This window comes from Temnothorax curvispinosus, unplaced genomic scaffold (genome assembly GCF_003070985.1).
Source record: "Temnothorax curvispinosus isolate PA1 unplaced genomic scaffold, ASM307098v1 QBEX01001170.1, whole genome shotgun sequence".
Classification (NCBI taxonomy): Eukaryota; Metazoa; Arthropoda; class Insecta; order Hymenoptera; family Formicidae; genus Temnothorax; species Temnothorax curvispinosus.
Window position 1 is genome coordinate 14,927 of NW_020210950.1, and position 16,665 is coordinate 31,591.

At 34.9% G+C, this 16,665-nt stretch overlaps 2 protein-coding genes across 4 annotated transcripts in view; both read right to left on the reverse strand.

The window, feature by feature from the left end:
- Positions 1 to 406: 406 nt before the first annotated feature.
- LOC112460510 (elongation of very long chain fatty acids protein AAEL008004-like) lies at positions 407 to 2,594 on the reverse strand. Its single transcript, XM_025025217.1, has 4 exons — positions 2,423 to 2,594; positions 1,540 to 1,829; positions 840 to 1,142; positions 407 to 682 (listed from the first exon to the last, which is right to left on the reverse strand). The coding sequence occupies exons 1-4, from the start codon at positions 2,466 to 2,468 to the stop codon at positions 515 to 517; spliced, it is 807 nt and encodes a 268-aa protein (XP_024880985.1). The 5' UTR covers positions 2,469 to 2,594; the 3' UTR covers positions 407 to 514.
- A 56-nt stretch (positions 2,595 to 2,650) lies between these two features.
- LOC112460530 overlaps positions 2,651 to 16,665 on the reverse strand; it is a 130,294-nt gene continuing 116,279 nt past the window's right edge. For all 3 annotated transcript variants that reach the window (XM_025025268.1, XM_025025260.1, XM_025025251.1), the window contains 2 exons: positions 2,866 to 2,947; positions 2,651 to 2,743 (listed from right to left, as the gene is read on the reverse strand). In XM_025025268.1, coding sequence (XP_024881036.1) covers positions 2,722 to 2,743; positions 2,866 to 2,947 — 104 coding nt within the window. In that variant the 3' untranslated portion in view covers positions 2,651 to 2,721. The remainder of the gene's footprint in view (positions 2,744 to 2,865; positions 2,948 to 16,665) is intronic.

Consider the following 16,665-nt stretch of genomic DNA (forward strand, 5'->3'; position numbering starts at 1 on the left):
TATTAAAAATATTTATCTATTATTTTTATGATAAGTTAAATATCACTGTACACTATTTTTAAAGTCAAAATATATAATAATCTATGTTTAACAGATTATTATTACATGACAATTGTTTTCTACACTACATTTTTGAGATTTAACATTCCCTGTGTTCCGTAAAGCGCATTATGAGCATATGCGCATTTTCTATGGTAAACGTTATGTATGCTATAAATAAATGCGCGCATATGCGCTTTACGGAACACAGGGATTATATCCTTCATATATGATATAATTATATATTTAGCCTAAAAATCAAATTCTATCAACAAATATTTATTAATTAATTATCAATTCGACAAAATATGGCGACTACAGAATAAATAATAATGAATAACAAAATTGTTTTCTTTAGATGATTTCTATATTTATTTAATATATTTAATAGATAATATTAATTATATATTGAAATTTGTACATATATATAATTAGTATTATCTGCTTAACCGTATAGTAAAATCGTTTCTCAATGTTATTTATTCTTCTGTTTAGATGTATAGCTTTTTTTATAAAAATCATTAAATAAGTACAGAAATACAAGTAAGTTTCCAATAAAGATAACTGCTATTCCTCGTTGCAATTCGCAGTTGGGATTCAAAATCGGCGGTACTATAACTGCTATCATCACAATAAATTGTACCTAATTTCACAAATAAGTATATTAAAAAACAAAATACTACAAATATGTATTGTACTATTTAAACAGGAATATTGAAGTAATTAAAATATATTTTGGATAAAAAATGTAATAACATCATGTAAGCGATTTAATTATAAAATATTATATTAATACTTGCCATCTGTAGCTTAGTTATAAATGGTTTGACGGGAGATATCAACTGTTGGAGATCTGGACTCCATCCAGCGATGAAATAGTATATATACATGATTACATGCACGGCACAATTAAACAATGAAATAAATGTCGCTCTTTCATCCAAAGAGTACTTCAAATAATACCAGAGAAATGTCAAATTAGATACATGATGGTACACGTGCAAACCAGAGACCTGGTTTTGTTTCTTTCTTAATACAAATATGCAGGTTTCGACGAAATCAAAAAGTTTGAGAAAACCTAGCCACCACACCATATCGAATAGCTGAAACGAAAATGTTATATATAAGATATACAAAGTATTACAATCATAAAAATAATAAACATCGCCCGTATCAATATGACAGCCAATAATAAAAGAATTAGAGATTATTGATTAATTATAAAATCAATGATGTCTTCGAAATTTAATATACGAGATCCAACTAAATTATAAATACAGATTTTTATTTAAAATAATTGTTTCTTTGCGCTAATTAAAATCTGTCCTATGGCCATTAATATAATTTTTTTTAACGGGCATTTTCTGCTTCTCTTTAAAAATGATATAATTACAAATTAAAAATTAAATTCACACATCGCACTTAATAATACAACTATTTATATAAGCATTATAACTTATCAATAACTTTTACGATAATTATTATATTATAAAAACATACTTTAATCATATTAAGAGGTAGTTTACTGTGTGTCACACAATGGTTCATGTAGAAAATACCATTAAAGGCAACGTCTGTAGACCAACCGGCAGATATATGCTCTTTAACGAACCACAAGTTTGCCAGAATTTGAATTACGTCATAAATTAATATAAAGGTTCTCAATTCATATGGCGGTCGATTTTTCATATAGCGAGGACCAGCGTAAAGAACAAAATATATATACATGAATATTATTAGCATTAGTGGATACGGCGTGGCTATGAGTGACCATTCGCGAGTGTATGGAACTGCAAAAATATAATTTTTGAAATAATATAGCTATTTTCTACACGATCTCTCTTTAATGAAACTTTTTGCGGTCAATACTTTCAAGTATACGATATTATAATGTGGTTGCTATTTTAGTAATATTGTACTCATGCAAACAACGACAAAAATTTCTTACGAACAAAAAATTTCTATCAAAAAAAAAACCAATTTGTCACGTTTAAATATTTGTATTTTACAAATATTTCTGTAAGACATATTCTATTTTTATTCCGATAGATAAAGAAATAACGTGACAGCGAAAACTTTTTAAACCTTTTCAGATTCTTTTAATTTTCGGAATTTGCCAAGTTAACTTGGTTTTTAAAAATGTCGTTGTCTGTATTATAAAATATTAATCAAATCTGTAGCATACGTACATATTTATTAAATATTACAAATATAATACGAAATTTATTTTTTTATTTATTTTTTAAAAGCTTTAATACCATACCAAATTGCCATTAGTACAGAATTTCTTTATTTTTGTTAGGAATTTGTGTCAAATTTTCTTAATATCGTATACTAAGAACTATACACTAGATTATAAACTTAAGAAGATAGAATTACTCACCTGATAGTTCTACGAACAAATAATTGTATATTTCTCCCAAACCCATTGCAGAAGAAACGTAATCAATATCACAATATATCTATATTTCTTGTGTTTAACTCATTAACTTATTTTATTTTATTTATGACACTTAAACGTCAATGATTACCTCCGTAACTTCGCAACGCTAGACCGATTATGCCACGTGTACAATCATCGTGCTGGTATTTAAAACAGCGAGCGATGAACTTCGAACTTAGAACTGAATGTAGTTCCGGCATAAATTTAACTTCAGCAAAACTATTCTACTGATTAATTTCTTATTTGCGATGAAATAAATCGCTAATAAAAGATAGACAAAATATAAAGGTGATTATGATAAAGTATTATATGTAATAATTCCTTTAAAATATCAAGAAAAATTTTCAATTAAGAATCGCTTTTGCAGTAAGTAGTGTACTTACGTTTTCGCATGCGGAATTTGCAGAATAATTTTAAATCGGTTTTTTCGTCGAAGGAACAAACGAGGAATATACATTAACTTACCTGAAACAGAAAGAAAACCAAATATACATATTAATAAATGTGATGCGTAGTGATATATAGCGTAAGAGTGGAATAATATTATACAATGGTCCAATAAATTGTAGTACAAGATTATTCTTGTAAGAAAACATTTGAAATCTACAAATGTTTGAAACATACAAATTCTTCGTACCGAACGTGTAGTTTTTAAGAACATAATAAATTTTAAATATAAAATTATATTTAATAAGTGCATTGACGTGCACCTATTAAATTATATATTACTATAAATAAACCTCAATTAAAAAGAATAGCAAAAAGGCGCACAAGCGCTTTTTCAATTTAAAACGCATTTACGCAAAATAATACGTCAATGATAATGAAATAATTTACACATACTTGCGTTAATCATCTAATCTAATAATCTAACGCATCACACAATCCTGATACATAATCAAATAGGTTGACATTAATTCTAAGGAATGTTATTTCTCGTTAATTATTCGGCCAATCAAAGAAATCTATTCTACATTTTATATGTATTTTTTTTTCAAAGAATTTGCTTCTTGCCGATCGTATCGTGATTTCAATTGTATAACGAGATTCCCACTGTCCCTATCTACTATCTAGCGAAACCACTGCCAAAAGAACGGGCTTGAAAAAATTAGCGGGGAAAGAAAACCCTGTTGAGCTTGACTCTAGTCTGGCACTGTAAGGAGAAATGAGAGGTGTAGCATAAGTGGGAGATGGCAACATCGCCGGTGAAATACCACTACTTTCATCGTTTCCTTACTTACTCGGTTAGGCGGAGCGCATAATATCGTAAATCATATCGTGATTAAATACTCTATATTACGGTGTAGGATTGTTATAAAAAAATTACTTCGGAGAAATTGGATTTGGAGATATTAGCCTAACTACATTTCTTAGAATTATATTTGACAATATTACTGCCAGTATTATACATATATCGGCAATTACGACTTGCCATTCGTCGCCGTTCTATAATATTTGCAATAAACATTAAAATTTATGTTTCTAACCAATGTCCACGACAGATTGCGGCATCCGCAACGAGATCGCCGTGTAGATCAAATTTCCGTGTTCGTGCAAAAAAAATATAGCGAAATATGAAAACTGGAACAGTGTGCAACCCGTTAGATTTCGATGCTCATTTCCAGACGAGATTTTCAGATCCGCGAACGCGGAATGTATACGTAACTGTCGAAATATTTTGTCAACCGGTTGCACGCTCCATGAGAATCCCTGTTGATTAATGCTGAAATATTTAGTTAAGAGAAAGAAAGAAAGAGGAAGAGGATGTGTTATATCACTCGTAATGTACTATTTTGCGCAATAAATTGCATGATAATTTAAATCTTAAGCATATTGACACGTCGACACGTTAAAAGCACTTTACATAATCTCCAATTGGTGCCAGATTTCAAAATAAAATTTTATTCATAATATAAAATAAAGATCAATATGAGCTTTTGTGTATGTGCGCGCGCGCGTATAAGTATTCTCCGATATTACAATTATATTCTTTATATAGGTACATATACATATATTTAATACCTCTTTCACACTTAAATTTTAATCCCTATTCAAATTCTCCCAACATCAAATCATAAACTGAGCGAAACTATGGAGTTCTTTTATATTCGCCAAAAAATCCCTCTCCAACGATCTTTTAAAATGATACAAATAATACAATGTTCATGTCTTTGATGTCATTTGAATGCCTAAAGACGCTTGTATTATAATAATATAATACTTCTTGATACAAAATTTTCATGTTTTGTCACTCAATGTCTTGCAAACTGTGATCTGTAATAATTGAATAATGGTATGTATTACAAAAAATATTCTTTTTACGTTCAATCATTCGCATCATTAAGTGCGTGGCTCATATTGACGCAATCTTTACCTTTTGTCATATATTTATCATATTTTGTGAGTTACGCTGTATTTGAACTTTGCGTACTCTCTTAAGCTGATTAAAGCATCTCTATCCTATTATTAGATCTGCAGCTTTAAAGTTGCTGCACTTTCTGCCCTATTAATAATTTTATAATTATAATTTACAGTTCTACTTATAATTTTATATGCCGTATATTTTAAGGATATATATTTTAATATGTACACATTTTTATAAATGTGTGTTGTATTCTAATTCTTGAATTTTTTTGTATCACACAACACATTTGTATACAAAATTCTATTTTAAATTCTGATGTAAAACATAGATAATCTAAAATGGTTTTTACAATGTAGAAATTATTGGCATACATGTATTAAATGTACAAACTCTCGCCTATTTTATTGTAGAGCAAAAATGTTGCTTTTTGCAAATATACGTTATAAAAAAAGAGATTTTTTAAAGCCCGTTTGTCTGTCCTGAAAAGATGGAACAGGTGCTCATTTTTCTAAAAAAGAAGGGAATGCTATCTATTCAAGCTGTCATCCAAAGGTCGCCTAAGTCCTTCAGGGCTTTCATCAAATTTTTAGTTTTCCTGCGGCTCTTACCTTCCGTAATGACCCAAGTGTCTACGTTTACCTTCATCAAAATTATGGTCTTTCTAAGATCAGCTCGAGCGGGTCGCGTCGCAAACGCTCCTGAATGTCCACAGTGTAAACTAAAACCGTATAGTCGCCAATAAACATTCTAGATAATTATAGGACTTTGTGTAATAGCGTGCATTATAAAACGATATAATATAACTCCACGTTATTTTCTTCCCATTTAATTCATTGTGGCCATCGAAAGAAAACTAGAGAATTGCATCTTAATTAATATATATAGAGCCTAACTATCGACTGCAGTGCAAATATCCGGATTAAAGAAAATGTATTTCTCGAGACGGTAACGATGTAATTAGTCAGCTAATTCAATCAATTATATTGAATAGTCGTGCTTTCATTCTCGTAAATAAAAAACGTTAGTTATACATTAAAACGAAAAGTTACGCAGTGACTTTGCGCACGCTTGTGCTCGTCCTGTGGCTATATGGCAACAGAAATATCTTTTGCGTATCGGAACGCGCACGGTGGATGTCATGTATCAGCCGCATTCCGAAAGGAAACGAAACTGAGGACAAGCGAAGTAGGGAACCGGGGGATCGACATAAGCGTTTTAAACGAGTACGTTCGCATCCGCGGCTTTTGTGCCTCACGAGCTGTTATATCGTCGTCGCACATTGTATCTCGCCGTGGGCATTGTCTCCGCTAACCAACGACACGACAGTCGGCGCGGTGTCTGTCGGCACCGGCGACAATGACGATACTTCCACGACACAACCCGCGCGTTATAGTTTAGTTTTCAATGTGCACAAACGAGGAAACTCTAAAAGCCCCTTTCCTCTGTCGCCTCAACGCGCGTGGCCGATTAATAAAACTCAACTCACTGTCCGTAATGAATGGTGGGGCGCGCGTTTCGATCGCGCGATTCATTGCGAACGAATGCGATCGTAGCGTCGGTAACGCGACATTTTTATGACACAGCGAAATTCTAATTATTCCTAACAAAACTAGGGCGTATTCGGCTAATTTTAGACGGTCGACCAACATGTAACGCGACGACTTTGGCACGAGACTTGTTTATTTCAGATATAACGCGTTTCGCTACGCTATTTGCAACGGAACAGTACCATTTTCTCTAATTAATCCGATATATCAAATGACTGTCCAGTTCGCAACACGTTAAAATATTTCGTTCGGGCAATAAAAATAACCAGGTCGTTTCTCGTGCAACCCAAGTTTTCAACAATGGGATTTGTTGTTACATCGAAGTAATCCCTTGTCATCTCACTTTGTAGTTTTCCATGAAAACTCATCTTTCCGTGTCTGGTATACGAAACTTAAGTTCTTCTTTAAGTTTCTCTCTCTTCAGTTGCGGAAAGAAATTGCATGCAACCTTCCTCATGATCGTCAATCATAAGATTTTTTGTTAAGAAGAATCAAATATTATAATAGACCATCAATAAACGACAAAATGGATCAATGCAAATAAATATTTTCACAAACTTATTTCTTCTCTTTCTTTCTTTCTCTGTTATTATTATTATAGTTACTATCTCGTGGAAATGAGATAAATAAACCAAGAAATTGTAAAATTCGGATTAGATTCATGGAAAATGAAACGGTTCTCACGATAACAATAGCGAACTCCGAGATGTCATTACGTAAAAAGATTTGGAAAGCCGCATACGGTACCATATATATGCACAAGTATCATAAAGGAAAATCCTATTTTGTGTGAGAAAAAGAGATCTCAAATTGTAACCGCAAACAACATGGCGCATGCAGACGTTCCCGAATTTTCGAAACAGAAACGCTGTAATACGGATAATCACGTGCCGCTGTATCTTGATGCCCTGGTTCATCCCTATGGCGCAGTCTGCATGCGCAAACTCGATCGTATCATCGGAGATCCGCCGATAGATCACGGTCCGTGAGACAGGAAACGATCGGCACGCATTGAGGACAGAGAGAGAGGAAGAGAGAGAAGGTAAGAGAAAAAGAGAAAAGGAAGAAAGAAAGAAATATCGAGAGGAGATCGAGAAGATTTATCTCCTCACCGAAAGGTTTGGATAGATTCATGAACCCTATCGATCGCTCGGCTAAGAAGAAAGGACGTAAAATATCCTCTCGTTACGCACATTGGCAAAGAACCCGTGCTCCGCGTGCAAAACGTGCAAATTCTGTTTGAGAATTAAGACCATGAAATTCAATTTTGTCACTTTTCTTTCACGTTGCTCTACGTGGCATTAATGCAACCGCAAGGCAAAGCAGCAATTATGACGCAGAGGCGTATGCGGTTGTCTTAACAGTTTCGCATGTATGTGAAAAACAATTTTTAGACAAAGAACGTGCGCATCGTGTGCAATTAATGGTTAATAGGGATCGATTGATGATTAATAGGAATCAATTCATCCAAACTGCAAGCGAGAATAAAATCCGAATAAAATCTTGCTCTCTAAATCTAATTTCCCCGTTTTCTTTCCGTATATCCGTTAAATCAGCCTGTCCATGGCCACTCGTTCGCTTTCGTTCCTTCCAATTTTTCCCAGCATTGTCGGCATTCCTCGCGTTCGGAATACGGCACGGCCATCCAAGATGCATGCGCCGTGTTACACGAAGCAATACTTTACAGTTCGCCCTCCGCCCTGACCCTTGGGCCAACATAAAGCACGGCTTACGAGTTGCAATTTCAAACTTTCGTGAAACAATCGGGTCGACGAAGGGCACTCGCAACGACAAACTCCACTGAGTATGGCAAGACAAAAGTTCGAAACATTTTCGACGAGCCTTACATTAAGAAATCGATAAGGTTCACGAACGCTTAAGAAGACACTTTTGCGGACATAAAAATCTTACTTAAGAGTAATGAAAAAAAAATTGTGACAATAGAAAGAAGACATTTCGAACTTAAGGTGTACACCTTACGTTGAAAGTAACAAAGAGATTTTTCTTAAAGCGCAATTATATTCGCCTCATATTCAAAAACCTTTATAAAAAAATGTAATAAAAGAGAAAATGTAATAAAAAAGAACCGTTTGTTTCAAAGAAAATTAAACGAAAGTTGCTAATTCGTTTGAAACAATAGAAGAAAAGAAACTATTAGCAGAGAAGCATCAGTGGAACGAGAAAATAGAGAAATACGCGGAATCGATATACCTCTGCGAGTAGCAGCGAAACGGAATTCGACGTAAAGGACCACGCGCAATCCCACGGTTGATTAGACAAATTTTACAAGTTCTCCAGAAATTGCAGGATTGCAATATCGCGGAAGTATAAACTCCACCGATGGGCAGTGACCGCCATCTTTGCGATTCTCGTCAACATTGTTCTACAGAAAAGAAGAGAAACAAGACAAGAAGTTATCGTTATCGTTCGAGGCATGTACTAGTCAAACTTGGGTGCCAGACACAATTTCGAGTTCCCAACCGAACAAGCCTGTCACTCGTTTCGAAAAATTTAATTCAGAATCACCCTCATCCACCTCTTCATTCTAGTCGATCGAAAATCTCATTTTTGGATACGTACGTGGCTGGAGTAGCAGAAACCCTCAACTCGAATCGAGACACTTCTCTTCGCTGCAGCATGACGTTACGATTTGTGCTGTCTACTTTTTTTTCGTTCAATGTCTTCTATCTGTCTTCCCGATTCGAACCATCAATATTGCTCGACGTAATCAATAGTTTGCGAAAATTGCCAATAACGTAATTGAAAAGAAATATAGACTCAGACGAAAGAAACCGTGATAATAGATTGCGGATATAAAGATAACTTGCTGTCACGTATTTATACTTTATATATATAGCACAGCTATCTCTGATTTAACGAAAACTATTTTGAAGATAGATTTCCCGATAAATTTCAAGTTCAATCTTCCGTTATCAAAAATTTTCGGAAGAACCTAAATACAAAGTTATTTTACGCTAAAAATATAACCTTTTTTGCGTAAGGTACGTTTCAAAAATGTAAATAGTAAATAGCGGAACTTTGTTGTTTGGATTAATTTTAGCGCGACTTTATTTCAACATAAACTTCAGTCGGCGTTTACTTCTTAAGAAACTTTATGTTGAAAATTGAGAAGTTGTGGAAAATAACCTCCCTCGACAATTTCGCCGAGAGAAAATTGATTCCAAGTTCGTTAAAGAATTAAAAGTTTTGAAAATATTTTTCAATAGATCGAAAGTTAGTAGTGTATGCATGATGTGACGTACACATAAAACGTGAGATATCATTCCTTCATCGATTACTCGTAATTTAAATTGAATCACGTAACAGATATTTTTCTTTTATGTCGGTTCCCCCTATTTTCTTTCCATCTAAATTATAGACGCTATTAGTTCGATTGCCAGTCACAGAGGAAAAGAACCTATCGACTATATAGTTTTACTAGTTTTTATTTCCTTCTCTTTTTTTCATATTATTTGCTTTAATCAGCATGCTCTCAATTTCAATTAACATAAATTATCAAATATTTGTACAGTAACGTTGTGGTTTCCACGATTTCGTCTTCCATTCGCAAAAAATAATTAACATACTATAATTATGTTATAATTTTTGTTTAAATTATCCGTCGACATTTTAAAAATAAATCCATTAAATGTACTCCCGCAAGCACACTGCGGGATTTTCTTTCTTTCTCAACCACCCAATTTCATTACTTGCGTTACATTGTTAAAAATAATATATATAGAGAATGGTATATTCGCCGGTTTTCATTCTGCGCTCTTATTCTATCATTCTTTTGTAATATTTTCTTTGTAATTTTTTCTTATAATCCATTTTTATAATAATTAGTTTTTCATGTATTTTTTTCATGTCTAATTATATACGAATGGTTTTTTACTGCCTTTCTGTCGTCGTGTACTCCAGCTTGTTATTATTACAACCCAAAGTTTCGCGAATGTTCTTTTACAGATTTTCTCAATAAAAAAAATCAGTTAACTTTATATTAATAAACAGCGTTATAGTATTATCTAAATATTCTAAATCATTATATATTCTCAAATCTTGTGTGGTCTTCGATCCGATGCGAATATCCGTTTGAAACATTCATTTCCAACCGTTGCCGCGTAACGGTGTCTCATCTAATATTGCTGGATGCGTTGTTGCATCCGGATGCAGTTGAAATCCACAACTACGTGACCGCGGTGCGACGGTACGAAAACGCTCCCGAATGTCGGACTCCAACGGTGGACTTTTGCAAGCGGAATCCCTCGTATGCTTCCACTTTATGGATGGCGTTCCCCTGTATATCTTCGTAAATCTCATTTCCTAAAATACGGCAACGGTTCCTCATGCACGTTTCTAATGGATCCTACGGCTCCCACAACGATTATCTCGATTTGTGTGCTGCGGATTCGTGGAACGGATTCGTTGACTCCCTCCCAACTCTCCTTATAGTTTCTCGATGGCAAGCCTTTCGAATACGGAGAAACACTTTAAACCGAATGATAGAGAATCTCCGCGCGCTTAATTGAGCGTTCATTTTGTCGGACATTCTGATGTATATCTCCGTTCTAATAATAAACCATTGTCTCTCGACGATGGGACGGAAGAAAATGTCACAGGGACGGATATAATTCGGGAACGAATCCCCAATACGTGCCGCCTCTCCGACATGTCGTGGCAATTTCCGCTTCATCATCTTCGACATCCCTTCTGCTCACAGACGGAGGGGAGTCGAAAAGGAATTCATTCGGGGCCAAGTCACGCAAGCGATCTTAAAATTCTCGTACAAAAAATTCTTAATTAACCTATCCAGAAGGGATGATGAATAAGCTTCACGCTCTGCTTCGTCGACAAATTGTTTCCGTTATGAAATCATCAATATCAACGTATTCATGACACTCATAATAATTAGAAGCCATAATATTTTTATCTTATGATGTGTGTGAATAGCATATAATAATTATATTATAAATTGCTATACATATATGAGAAAGAGCATTATGTGGCACATTCTTTTCAGATTTATCACTAATTTATGTAACTCATTTAAATCGTCGAAAAATAAGAACAACGCTATCGCATAAACTTTTTAAAACACATTATAAAATATACAAGCGCAACAATTGTTATAAGAAAAAAATCGTTTAAAACAGAAAGGGCGAACGTAGGAGAACTAACGTGCCAAGGAGCCATTCTTCGAAATCTCATGGCAATCTCCGCTTCATTGTTTTCGACGTCTTGGTGCGGAACGAGAGTCCGAAACGAACGGAAAGAAAAGAAGGAAACGGTTGAAAGAACGCGGAAAAACCACGTCTGGACACGAAAAGTATGCCCACAATATTCCGCGCACGCTCCTACGAAAAATTGACAATCAGGAATTTGTTAACTCGCGATGGGGGCACGTTTCCTGCAGAAATCACTTCTCGTAGAAATCGGCTGATTCCACTCGTTCATTTCTACGTGTGCACGATGCTCATCTATTTACATCATTTTACTTTCTATGAAACTATTTTGCACTTTTCAATAAAATTATTATAATCGATTAATAATTAAATACTGATCAAAGAACTCTCTCCGTATATTCCTGTTACGTTTCTCATCGATCTTCACGGTCGACAAGTTTAAATATCACGCTAAGTAATTCATTAACTCCGTTGATCGATTTTAACTTAAAAAGATTTTAATTAAAAAAAATTTTGATCGATGGTTCGCCTTACGTAACTCAAAAGTCAATGCGAGAAATCTCTTACTTTATTTTCTCTTGAAAAACTCGCGGCTGCTAAATTAGTACTCAAATGTCGCACCAATTTTCATCTGAGAATGAGAATGAGAATGAGAAAACTGATCTGTTAATCGATTCGCATTCTTCATGCGATCCATAACTACGCAAGCCGTCCCAAAAACCTCATTCCCTTTCCTCTTGGCGTCGACGACCGTAGTGAACTATCTATTTGGCTCAATCACGTCCGCGACCATGTCGAAATACTTCTTTATTCGTTTACAGACCATTTCCGACGTGCCGTCGAAACTCGCAATCGTGCCCGCACATTCGCCTGTAATCTACGCCAATACTAATCGTCTGATGCTGAGAATCAATATGATACGATTACCTTATTAAACCTGCCTAAATACAAATATTTCTTTTCTGACCAATCATGTATTATGTATTTATTCACTACCCTACATATCTCCTATTCATTATGTACATACATATTGATATGTATTATTCATCATATATACGCATAAATGTGTATCATAAATGTATGTATTATATATTATATATACATTATAATTTGTAATTATATTATTCATTTTTTATCTATTTATTATTATTAGACAAAATGTGCCATGTAATTTGATTATTTCATTTAAATTATATATTGATTTATGATCGTTCTGTAATTAACTGTACCGTATCTTTAATACTAATGTATAAACTATTGCTTGGCAATAATTATATAAAGTAAAATAACTAAATAAGTATTTACATAAACCATTTTGGTTTCAAAATCAAGCGTATTAATTAGAACTGCATATGTCACGCCGTTTTGATAAATATATTGTGATTAGTACATTTTTTCCTCTTCGACATGTTCAAACAAAAGGTGAATGGCTATAACTTTCAAGAAATTGCGTACACGTACAAATCGGAAGCGACATGAAGCAGCTACAAGATCACCTGCCTCCTGCCCCAAGGGAAGTCAACGACTAGGTAACCGACGGCATTTGGCTGCGTCATCATTTTCTCCTCGACCAGTCGGACGATCACGTCCGTCGGAACGCGCAACCTGCCTCATCATCTCCTCAAAGCGATGACCTTACTCGAACGCGAAATCCACCTCGCAGCATATCCGATGGCGAAATGAGCCGCAGACCGTATCTCGTGACGAGCTTTCTGCCGAGGGTGAAATTTACTCGTTCCTGAATCACGAAAATAATGAGGCTTTTGTTCTGCTTGAGGGCGGTCGTATCCGTAGGGTCCTCCCGATGGATACCGTTGTCCTATCTCTTGCTAAAGTAGACATTCATTTTAAGACTCAGCTGTATACCTTGACATCTAAATCTGCCATACTATAATATGCTTGTATTATCTATTTTACCGTGAGGCATTATTGAGAAACTACTGAGAGACACTAAATTAAATATAATAGCAATGTTCATATCTCAACTAAATTGTTAAAACCTTCGAAACTTTATAAATGGCTTCTTATTGTTAGAACATAAAATATTGATGCGACAGTTGAATATTTTCAATTGCAAAAGTTGAATATTTTATATAATCACGTAAGTTTAAATTGATCGAAATTATTTCAACCAGCAATCGCCGATCAAAGGTGCGGTTTTGATAATAAAGAGTTGATTTACGCTGCATGCATTAATAATGCGATCATAACAACGTATGATCGATCTACCGCACATCACGCCCGTAGAATCGCGAACAAGAATCGTTTGTTATATGCGTGCTATCACAGTAACGACGTACACTATGCTATTGACATAAACAAAGTTAGTCGGTAGGTAATGTCGCTCATAGCGGATTTACAGACAGAGCGGTGCATTATATACGCGATTATCATACCTTGCATTATCATATGTAATTTATGTGGCGTCCGCTTGCATGAGTAGCAAGTATTATTTGCTACTCATGCAAAGCTTTACCAGAAATCTATCACGCTCATGGCACCATATTTAACCATCAGCAATTGTAAAATATAACTCTTTACATTAATTAACCATTAATTTCCCTAGCTTCCCTGTCAAAAATATCTTGTTAGTAAACAATAACGAAACTGCTCAATAATTAATCAAAATTGTAATCAAAATTAATATCAAGTCACTTCTGTAAAATTGCTTTTCTGATAGTTTTGTTCATCATGAGTGGTCAAAATGACCAATAAATTCATTCAGCTATAACACGTTTATAATATAATTGGTTTTATTCTTCGTGTTCTATTATCTTTTATTCACATAAAGAATAAATATTGGAAATATTTATATATAGAAAAAATATCAAATACTACAATAAAGCATCGAAAACGCGCATCGTCGTTCACTATAGAGTAACTGATTTGTGGCGAGTTTTGATTGATGTTTCTGGATTTAATAATGTTTCAGAATTTGGATTTCAATTGATATACAAAACTGAGCATTTTCGCGAAAAATTAATTAATCAATTCATTATTGAAATACTCAGTCACCTGATTGCGGAGGCGCCGACGTAATTTAAGGAATATAATTTTCGATTTTCAAGGTACGTAGAGAGCAATAAACTCTGAGATAAACGTGAGATAATTTAGCATGAGAGAATGACGCTTTCGACGAGTTCCTATTCGAAAGGGATGCTCGAATTGTCCACACGATCGATGTTCAAGCTGTAACGTAGGGCAAATAGCAACGCATCCGCGCTTCAAGACAAACCCGGCACCGAGGGACACGGAAGGATCGTGATCCTCTGATGACCGCATGCCGATTCCCCTTGGAGCGTCTCCCGTTGACCGCAAGCGATCCCACCGGGTGTCTCGGGAATTCCGTCCGGCGGTCGCATTCTCGACGGTCGATGGGAAAGGCCGCGGCTGGCTCTCAGCACCTAAATCAATTAAATATCTCGCAGTGACCCGCCCGCTCGTGCTCGGTCACTTGCGTCGCGAGCTGGTTGTCACTACGGCATAGTTCTCACCCTAGGTTGCGTGACCGCATTTCCCCCGTATAGCTCTCGACGAAGAAACTTATGCTGGGCAATAAGAATATTAAAAAACGGAGGTATGACGGTCAAACAGATTTCACACTCTTACGGTTTTTAACGTATTGAATTGCATAACGTACACTGCAAATCAAAATGTGTTATTTAAGTTATTTTAGTTGAAAGCTTCTTACACATTTCTTGCCGTTTTAAATCACATCATGTAAAAAAAAACATGTAAAAAGAGCTTCAGTCAAATGTGTCATTTTTAAACGTTTATGCGTGCAAAAATAACACGCTTGGATTTGCAGTGTAGGAAAATGATATACATAATACACAAAAATACAAAATTTGCGTAAGATCGAAAGCAAGTTAAGTTCTTCATTTAGTTATCTAAATAGGATAAAACTTTAGAGCGATACTTCCTAACAAAATGTAAAATATATTTTGAAACAAAGAAGAGATATACCAGTGGATACGTTAAAGATTTTAGACTTTACTGGAAAGCACTTTACTGACAAGGCAAAAAACGTGGAAGTTTTCAGCTCTATAGTAATTTTCTGCACTGTTGATTCTGTGATTCTTCAGTAACCGCAAACGTTTATTTCTTTGCGACATATGTTCTCTTTCGGATGTAAATTCGGGAAAATATACACATTAGCGAAAGAGAACTGATTGTGAGAGAAGGATTCAAACTTAAGCCAAATAGTCGAGTTTCATTAAAATAAATAGTATATTCGCGTTGATAACAGCTCGGCCAATTAGGGAGAAACGCGGTATTCAGTCCATTTTCGTTCGAGTCTTGTTTTGGGCAAGCATCGTGGATAACACGACTGGTTTCAATATGTTTTCATGCAAATTTCCGGGGAGGGTATAACTGCGGCTTCGAGTTGCCCGTCCAAATATTATATGAATCACGCTGACACTTAAAAACGATAAAATTCTCGGGAGCGTTTTCGCGGCTCGATTTCCACCGGCTTTCCATGCACTCGCCTCCTTTTTTCCTATTTTTCTATTTCAGATATTCATATTTGATTTCGTGATATTAAACGCCGGTCGAAAAGAGAATTATAAAATATATCTTTTACTTCTTAATATGTGTATAACGATTTTTAAAATTAATTCATCTCTCTTCGAAATTAATTTATTTCACATTAGAGTATCGGTATACAAGTCGCATCTGAAAGAGCGAATATAAAAATACGGAGGTATACGTCAGTAATAAATCGTGGAGTCTCGTCGGAAGTGCTCGTAATCGCGAGAGAATGTAACGCTTTGACGAAGTTCAGCGTTGTGAATTAAATGCAACCTGAGTCGTCTCGTTTCCATCATCTCAGCCACGGAGAACTTTCAATTACCCTTCCTCTATTCGTGTATCACTCTATTCTGTAACTTCACCTCTCTATCTTTCACGAAAATCTTTTCTTCCACTCCTCGTCCGTCGCTCAGTTATGTAATCGGCTTAGGCGAAAGCTGTTCACAATGTACTGATGCATTACGCAACAACAAATATGAAATTTATGTGAAATTAGCGCGATCATTAATTCCTCGTTAACGGATGGAAAAAACATTTCGGATTTGTGGAAGCATT

Bases quoted from the DNA above. Each gene is read 5' to 3' on its own strand.
- LOC112460510 (XM_025025217.1), bottom strand. From the start codon at position 2,468: ATGGGTTTGGGAGAAATATACAATTATTTGTTCGTAGAACTATCAG. The intron at 1,830-2,422 runs GTGAGTAATTCT...ATATTTTTGCAG, and splicing joins TTTGTTCGTAGAACTATCAG to TTCCATACACTCGCGAATGG. The intron at 683-839 runs GCAAGTATTAAT...TTGTGAAATTAG, and splicing joins TTATAACTAAGCTACAGATG to GTACAATTTATTGTGATGAT.